General features: G+C 44.0%; 1 protein-coding gene and 1 pseudogene across 1 annotated transcript; one reads left to right on the top strand and one right to left on the bottom strand.

The window, feature by feature from the left end:
- The first annotated feature begins 841 nt into the window (after positions 1 to 841).
- LOC123053194 (DNA cross-link repair protein SNM1-like) lies at positions 842 to 5,551 on the top strand (annotated as a pseudogene).
- On the bottom strand, positions 4,915 to 8,245 carry LOC123053195 (protein indeterminate-domain 12). Its single transcript, XM_044476618.1, has 3 exons — positions 7,561 to 8,245; positions 6,679 to 7,075; positions 4,915 to 5,764 (listed from the first exon to the last, which is right to left on the bottom strand). The coding sequence occupies exons 1-3, from the start codon at positions 7,697 to 7,699 to the stop codon at positions 4,915 to 4,917; spliced, it is 1,386 nt and encodes a 461-aa protein (XP_044332553.1). The 5' UTR covers positions 7,700 to 8,245.
- Positions 8,246 to 9,056: the final 811 nt, after the last annotated feature.

Here is a 9,056-nt window from a genome sequence, read left to right as displayed (position 1 = left end):
CCCGATCTGGCCAGTCTCGGTGGTGCTCGGCAGATCTCGTCCGTCACGTCGGGGGAGAGAGCAGGCACTGGTGGACGACTTGGGTGCCCCTTTCCTTGTCGTGGTTGTGGATCCCTTCAGATCGGGGTCTCCGTCGTCGATCTAGGAAGGATCGCAGGTTGGGGCTGGACGACCGCGCCCCGTGCCGATAGCTGCTGCTGGTGGTGTTTGGCAGGGGCTGCCACAGCTAGGCGACAGGAACGGGGTAGGGGCGAGGCCATAGATGGGAACCCTACCCGGATAGGGAGGAGGCCGATCTACCCTATAGCTCACGAGATCGGAAGAGAAGGGGGAGGGCGACGCTGGATTCGATGGCGACACATGATCGGTGGCGACGACCATGGGAGGGGTAGCGCCAGGGGAACCGATTGGGGGAGACCGTGGATTCGGAAGCGAGAGGGAGAAAGAGGGAGGGCTGTGGATTCTGTTTGAGTTTTTTTCAGTGGAAAACCAACGTGGGAAGACGCGATCGAGTGGGAGGAGGGGTCGATGAAAGGTACGGCGTAAGAGGGGAGACGGAACCTTACGTTTCTTTTAGGTAGTAGAGAAAAACCAATGTGGGAAGACGCGATCGAGTAGGAGGAGGGTTCGATGAAAGGTACGACGTAAGAGGAGAGACGGAACCTTACGTTTTTTTAGGTAGTATAAGTAGAGATAGAGATAGAGATACCACAGACCGAACCAAGGACGCGACGCTGGATCGTCGATCAAAAACTGATCGGACGATCGGCAGTCGCCGCAGCGCGTTCACACCACACCCTATTCGTTTCCCACCCCAGGCCACTCCTCCCTGTTCCTCTTCTTCCCTCCCCACTCCCGCCGCTCGTTTCAAACCCTCCTTGCGACCCCAGCCGCGATGGCCGCCGCTATCGCCGGCGACGCCGAAACCGACCTCACCCTGCCCGTCTCGGATGACCTCGACGACAACGGTTTCCCCGCGTCACCCCCACCGCAGCCACCACCAGCAGCTTCGCCGACGACTTCTACCGCAGCGGCATCGACTGGTCCTCCCTGCAAGCCCCTCCTTCTCATCGGAGGAGGCCAGCCGCTGGAACAATAGAGACAGTGTGCGGCCCGTTGGTTCAGAAGAATCTCTTCCAGGCGTGGGGGATCGAGAAGCCAGCCGCTGGAATGGCGCAGAAAGTTTGCGGCCCGCAGGTTCAGAAGAACCTCTTCCAGGCGTGGGGAATCGAGAAGCCGCCGCGGGAAGAGGCGGCGCAGGGGGCCCCTGTTGGGGCTCGGGCCTCCTCCTCCTCTCCTTCTCCTTCTCCTTCTGGTGCTTGGCCCGGTAGGAAGCGGCGCTGGGGAGGCTCGGACGAGAACGGGGCGTCCAGGAAGCCCGTCGCTTGCCCCTTCTACAAGAAGATTCCCGGTAATTCCTGCACTCACGGTTGGGATTATGGCCGCGTATTTGCGTCACTAAGATCCATTGATGAGCTGCTGTAGTGATTTAATTAGTTTACTACTACCATATTGAACGCTAACCATGCTTGATGTCACTGATTTGTTCTTTTCATGCATCTTTAAATTGGATCTAGGTACGCCGTTCACGGTGGACGCATTTCGGTATGGAGCAGTTGAGGGGTGCTCTGCTTATTTTCTCAGCCATTTCCATTGTGATCATTACGGTGGGTTAACCAAGAAGTGGTGTCGTGGTCCTATCTATTGTACTGCACTCACTGCACGCCTGGTGAAGATGTTACTATCAATTGACTCTGCGTAAGGCTTCATTTTTCGGAGTGTTTGATGATGACCTCTCCTATTCTCTACCACTAACAGCAGCAGCAGTAGTACCAACTACTGAGTGGCAAATTGATGTTTGCAGGTATGTTTGTCCCTTGGAGCTTGATACTGAGTATGTCATCGACGGAGTGAAGGTTACCTTCTTGGAGGCCAATCATTGCCCTGGTGCAGCCCTAATTCACTTTCGTCTTAGTGATGGCAAGACCTATCTCCACACTGGGGATTTTAGAGCATCAAAATCAATGCAATTGCACCCACTCCTCCAAACTGGCCGCATAAGTTTGCTTTATCTGGATACAACATATTGCAATCCAAAATACAAGTCAGCTCACAACCTTGAAATTAAGCATTTCCTCTATAATGTTTACTTTGCTAACCTGATAGCTGTTTCAGATTTCCACCACAGGAGGATGTTATTGATTTTGTTGTCAGGACAGCTCAAAGGTATCTAAAGAAGCAACCAAAAACACTTATTGTTGTTGGGGCATATAGCATCGGGAAAGAGAATGTCTATCTAGCAATTTCTCAAGCTTTAGAGGTACTGTATAGCTGGGATTTTACTATTTATTGCTGTCTTTCTTGCCAAGTAGTATTTCCTAATGCTGTGCTGTCTGGAATGGCCATGAGCGTCTTTTAGTTCTCAGATACTCCCTCCATTTACTTATACAAGGCCACTATGGAATATACATTTTGCATCTATACAAGGCCACCAATAGTAATCGAGGCAAAAATTTATGATATTTCCTCGGACTAATAACCTGTTTAAAACTTGCATGCATGCATGCAGTCATAATGACACTCAGCTCTTCCTCCAATCAGTTTTCTTGCATGCATGTGGCGTATTAATGATCCTAGTAAACGAAAAGAAAAGCTAGCTTGCAAAGCATGTATTAAATTTTATCCTGGTACCTGTAATATGAGATTGTGGCCTTGTATATAAAAATGGAGGGAGTAAGACATTTTTGTATATTCTTTAAAGGTCCCTATATACACTGATGCATCACGAAGGCGGATTCTTCACTCATTTGGCTGGCCAGACTTGTCCAAAAGGATAAGTTCATGCAATCAAAGTTCACCACTTCATGTTCTGCCCCTTGCATCACTGCAACATGAGGTTGGAAATGAATATCTGATTAAATTAAATTTTGTGGCTTACTGGCTTTATCTAGTAACATCTCTCACCAGAAAGTAGCTTTTAATAGAACTTGAAGAAGTACTTGGAGACTCTTGACCAAAGATTTCTAGCTGTGCTGGCTTTTCGACCTACAGGTTAATGATCTCTAGGAGATAAATTCTGTATTCCATAATTTGTGATTGCATAATTCTTAGTTCTCTTTCCTAATCTTTTATCAGGTTGGACTTTTTCTGAGGCAGCTGGAAAGGAGCTTGACTTAATTAAACCTAGCTCTAGAGGCAGAGTTACAATCTATGGTAGGATTTGTTAGAGCTGATAATGTATTTTCCGTCCGTGTTTGCTTTATTAATGTGAAGGTAGGTAACCACCAAATTCATTTTCAGAAATTAAACCACATCTTATGCACCCTATATTAGGCCGTCCTACATGGATTATGTGTTTTGTTGAACCTTAAAATGAACTATCCTTTTAAGCCAGAAGCTGAACCGTATAAAAAGCATATGTGGTTCAAATTCAGATTTTTAACTGTAATATGATGATTAACCTCATTCTTATCCAATCTGTGTCAGGTGTACATGTTCAGCATTTCCAAACTTGCATACATTTTCTGCCCCTTTATGAGTTCTGTTAAAGTAATTTCTTCTCCTTGTAGGTGTACCTTATAGCGAGCACTCAAGTTTCAGCGAGCTTAGGGACTTTTTGAAGGTAAATCCCCAAACTGTCGTTACATTGTTAGTCTTTGCTGCGATGTTTTCTAACTATAGGATAATATTTTTCTGGTTAGTTTCTGAGACCTCAAAAGGTAATTCCCACTGTTAATGTTGGTAATGCGGCAAACCGAGATAAAATGCAAGCTTATTTCCGGGAATGGCTCAAGAGCACGTGATGGATGGAGGCATGAAGCGTGATCAGTTATGTAAGCCTCATATGTGGAATTTTCAGTGTGGTATCTGTTGTACGCCTTCCTACATTTAACAGTCTAACAATGGTTTGTATCTTGGTGAATTTTTCTGTGGAGAATATTTTCTACTCTCGCCGTCCTAAAATAAGTGTCTGAAGTTTAGTATAACTTTGTACTAACGTTAGTACAAAGTTGAGACACTTATTTTGGGACAGATGCCTTATTTATGTCCCAGCGGCATCGTGATGGTACATGAAGATCAACCAAAACCTTTAGAGGATTATGCCTTTTTATTCTTTTCTGTGCTGAAAAGATATGTTTGAAGAGGTGCCATTTCTCCCCACATTTTGTAAAGGCATGCATTTTTTGCGAGGAAACACTAAAGCTTTTGTCTTGATGCATTGATAGAAATATAAGTTTTTTTTACAAGCCTAAGAATAGGGATCACAACCCCAGCAGATGATGCCACACCTGACACCCCTGAGCACTAAGCTCTGCCAGTAGTGACGCCTGAAGCCCTTGTACTGGCCCACAAACTGTTGTCTGCCTGTATTGTGTCGCAACAGCTTGGTGAGTGACATTGAGCCTCTCTGTTGAAGATGGCAGCGTTTTGCTGCTTCCGGATCCAGTATGCTGTGAGCATTGTCATTTGAGGCATGTATTTTACTGAAGCAGATAAAAATGTATTCTGTTGCTTTCTCATTTGAGAAGCAGCTCTGTTTTTTGTTGCTCACATGTCGCTTGTCATTGAAGTCATAACATTCCAGACTCTGGTTATTAATTATTGTTCAGTCAAATACATGTTCTTCACTCTTTATTCCAGCATCCACAATTATAATTTTGCACTGAACTTTATTCTTATTGAATGCAATACCAGATTTCTGTAAAGCCACACTGGCCGTGTCAGTTTTGTTTCAGCTCAGTTTTCAGAATTTCATGAAATCATCTTCTAGCCATATTTTGACTTAAATAATAAAGGTTTATATCGTAGTACATGTTATTGAAGGAACTTCAGTCGATAACATAAGCTGAAACTATTTGTTGTAAGTAAACTATTGTGCTTATGAATCCCAAATGGGTCTATAGATTCATGAGACTACTGATGGTAGGAGTAGATATCTTGCTCAGATTTCTGCTGCTCATTTGAATAGCTTAATGCCATTTCCCCATTGTAGGTGTCATCGTGCATCTCGGCATTACCATGGCCTCCTAAACCTAGAAAGTCTTGCGTTAGTCCCACATCTCTAACCCCAAAAATGGTCTCATGTGCATTTTGCTGCATATGATCCGCGTCAACCATGATAGAGCTTCTATTTTCTGCCCCCATGGAAAATGGTGGTAGTCCGATCCAAGGCACTGCATTAGGAGGTCTCATGCAGCTACCAGTCCATGTTGAGTTCATGTAGGAGCTGTTGTCTTCAGCAGTCTTCTTTCTATCACTATTAGCTATTGGGGTCCCTAGGATGCCAGAAGATATTCCAATGTGACCTTTGGTGGTGAAATAGTTCGGGAAACCTTTCAGAAGCAATGGCGTGGTAGGATCTTCACTGGTCTTTGCTCCCATCTCTGCTGCTTTCTGTAGCAGGGCTGTGGCTGACATGTATGGAGAGCTCATGGACATGTAAGGAGAGCTTGGTTCACTCCCATCTGCTAGAGTGCCAGAATCGTGTGGTAATATCATCTGGTTGGAGAACAATGAAGTGGACCTTCGGATGAAAGTATAAGGTGATAAAGACCCCAGATGGTCGTCTGAACTCTGGTCATTACCAGAGAAGTTTCCGGCTGCATCAGTTGGGGAAGAGTCTGCACCAGGTATCGTGTGCGGAAAGATGCACTGCTGTTGACCGTGCAAACTTCCCACCATGGCAGCAAGGCTTTGGTTGATTCTGGAGTTATCTTCAGTTAATGCATCACAGAAGGCTCGATGTGTGATGAAGCTGTCCTTTCTGTAACAATATTGTAACGGAAAGAAATGTCAGTTTGTAAATATCGGCATTTCAGATGGTTACACTTGTGATTGTTCACTCATGTGGTGTAGATTGCCTGGAGAAGGTAGGGAAATGTTTTTCTACTAGGATTCCCAGCTTATTGTGTTTGAGATTCACTCTGAAACAAGAACAACTTGGCAAAACATCATGTAACACTTAGAAACAAAGATATTCTTTGACAAAACTAAAAAAATGTGGCAAGGATATTCAGGCGAAACGGATGGTGGATCTATGCATGCTAGGTAGCATGCATGGCAGAAAATAAACTATATATGATTCAATCCTATGTTTGCACCAAGTGTGGGAAATTGATGCTTGCTTGTTTTGTTTTTGTAATTGAATTTCTAGCCGGTGAAAACACGGTTCTTTTAGGTCAAAGGATTATTTAAGAATTTCGTAGGATTCTAATCCACATGAAATTTTCCTTTAGGTTCATCTGATTCAAAGGAATGAATCCTCCCAAATTCCTATGGATTGCTTTTGTACACTACAATTCCATAGGATTCCTCGCAAGAGGTTAGATTGCATGGAAAATTTCTTCGAGTCTATGACAACTATGATATCCACTCAAATCTCTAGAAAATTAGTGTTTTCCAAATGGTGAAACCAAATAGCCTTAATACTAAATCCCCTGTACTTTTGATTTCTGTAGGATTTGAAATGCCATGACATCCTATTCCTATGATTTTCCTATTCCGGTGCTTTTTGAATACTGCAAACCAAAAAGGCCCTCAGGGGTATTGAATATCACATTTGGAGCAGTCATAATCAACAATTAATCTAGCTGAAATATCTACTTGTTGAAATACCAGACAACTCCAGGATTTAAGAGCCTGTTGTGCATTATAGTTCTTGATTGATGAGAAAAATACCTTGAGAATATTGTTCCGCAATCACAGCGGTACTCCTTGGTGCCACATATCTTCGTGTGTGCTCTCCAGTCCGATTGGACTGCATATTTCTTAGAGCATCTTTCACACTTCCATTTCTTCTCGCCATGCTTCCTTGAGTAGTGCTTCTTTATCCCTGTTAGATCACCCAAAGCACGGGTTGCATCATGGTGAGGGCAGGTGGCTTCAGGGCAAATATACACCTTCTTCTTAGCGTCGGTGCCGCTTGTCTGCTTGAGCTTCCATGGTAAGTTGTGACACCTCCTATGGAGTTGAAGGTTTTGGTCTCTCTGGAAACCCTTATGGCAGACTTCACATATATATCTGTTTGTTGCCAATAATGTCTTGGGTGAGAATGCAACTACTTCTGCATCTGGATCTGCACAATGAACAAGATGAACAGATGGGTGATGTTAACAGATTTGTTGCTCCCGTCCGCATCCTACTTTCATCCGTCATTTCACCTAACAACAAACTGTTTGAATGCTATGTGTTTGATTAGTTGCTGCATGGCTTAGAGCTATTTATTACCCGTGAAATAAATTAGCCCTGGGGTGAATCATGACAGGATTGGACTGTAAAAACAATAGTTCAGCAGTGAAAGTAGGTTGTTTACAAGTGATTGTTCAGACTCGCTAATATCATAATCTGTCTTTATACGCACGTTTCTAATCAACTTGATATTATGACAGCATTCTATCATCTTTATATGAGAACCACTCCATGTTGGCAGAGTTAAAGTTTATACTTGGATTATGCCTGGATCCATCTTTCGTGCCATCATGTTTTTGCCTTTGTGGTAGTTGAAAGTATGGGTTGAACTCATAAATACTGAAACAATATGTGCTACAACTGTTACCTTACCTGGTTGGCCAGGATGACCTCGTCTCTTTTTCCCTGCATGGATGATGGGGTTGCCTTTGCTCAGTGCTGCTTCACAGAGTGCCAGCTTCTGTTGCTGCCGGAAGTTGAATAGAGACTCTTCCTCAGATGTCTGAGACATTGTTTGGCAGCTCAGTTTCTGGTGTTGGGATGTACTCCAAGAGAGGAGAGCGCTGATTTAAGCATGAGGGAATGAATAGGAGAGGTCAATTTCTTTTCTGTCAACATCAGGAACTGTAGCTTCACCATTCGCCATTAAACAGCCAAATATATATTGTTTCCTCAATTATTTTATATTATTGTTATCTAGTTGATTGATCTAATAGTTTTTGAGACCACTGGAACAGCTGGAGGGTCATATTAACATTAGGAAGATATTAACTTTCATGTCACTTTTTTTACAGGTTAGAAGCTGTACACATTATAAATACCGACAAGAGAGGATTAAGCGCATCAGGCATCTTACTCTGGGAGGGTATAAACTTACTAGCCTGTCATTGTCGACGTGAATTCTGTGACGTGTATGTACAGTATATTATATCTAGGAGACAATGTCACAATCAAACGAAGGAACTGATGGAGGATCAAGAGTAGATTATGCTTAAAAGTGCAGGCATGAGACGGCGGAAGGGTAATGACAATGGAGAGATCCGCTAGATGTGACAAACGCTGGCCACATTTTTTAGTCGTTGTCCTTCGTATGAACCCTGTGTACTGATACGATTGGTTTTACTTAACTACCTGGCGCAATGTTTCAGTAATAAGGAAGAAAATTGATGGTTATGGGTTTGGATATTGCTGTGTAGCTCATCTAGGATTGGCCACAAACCACCAAGAGTTACACTTCGTTGGTTTTACAAGGCCAGTTACTTGCATTTGTGTTAAATGAGTTAGAAAAAAAGTATCATTTTCATTAAAAAAACGTGCTTGAAATCTTTCCTTTCCTTTTCCTATTTTAGATGTATCTCCTGTCGAACATAAAGATCACTAGTGTAGCATACTTTGTGGCTATGTTCAGAAGCTCCGGAATTCGTGCTGTCCGGGCGCTTGTTGGGATGGAAACGTATGTTTAAACTCGGCGCTTGTTGGAATGGAAATGTATGTTTAAACTTGGCATGCGATGATTCCAGAGAACCGAAAGCTGGGAGCATTTTGGTCGCGTGGTGGAGCTTTCTGATGGGCGGTTTCCCCGAGAGAGCACGGAGAGCGACACCCCGCTCCTCTTTGGCTCCTTGTGTGCGAGCCTGCAGCCGGAGTTGAACCAAGAACAGGCAACAGGTCCTCCAACAATATTCACCAAACGGCCATGCTCAAATGTCCGGATGTGTCCATGGACAGCGGACGCCGGTCATTCAACTTTATACCCCATAAGAGCAACTTCAATGGGGCGACCCATTTCGTCCGCTCGCGTCTGTTTGGATCGCGTGGACAAAAGTGGCGGCTCAAAGCGCCGACCCAAACGGACGCGCGTCCGTTTT

This window comes from Triticum aestivum, chromosome 2D (assembly GCF_018294505.1).
Source record: "Triticum aestivum cultivar Chinese Spring chromosome 2D, IWGSC CS RefSeq v2.1, whole genome shotgun sequence".
NCBI classification, from domain to species: domain Eukaryota; kingdom Viridiplantae; phylum Streptophyta; class Magnoliopsida; order Poales; family Poaceae; genus Triticum; species Triticum aestivum.
Note: the sequence above shows the minus strand (reverse complement) of the source record. Positions and strands in the feature narration are given on the sequence as shown.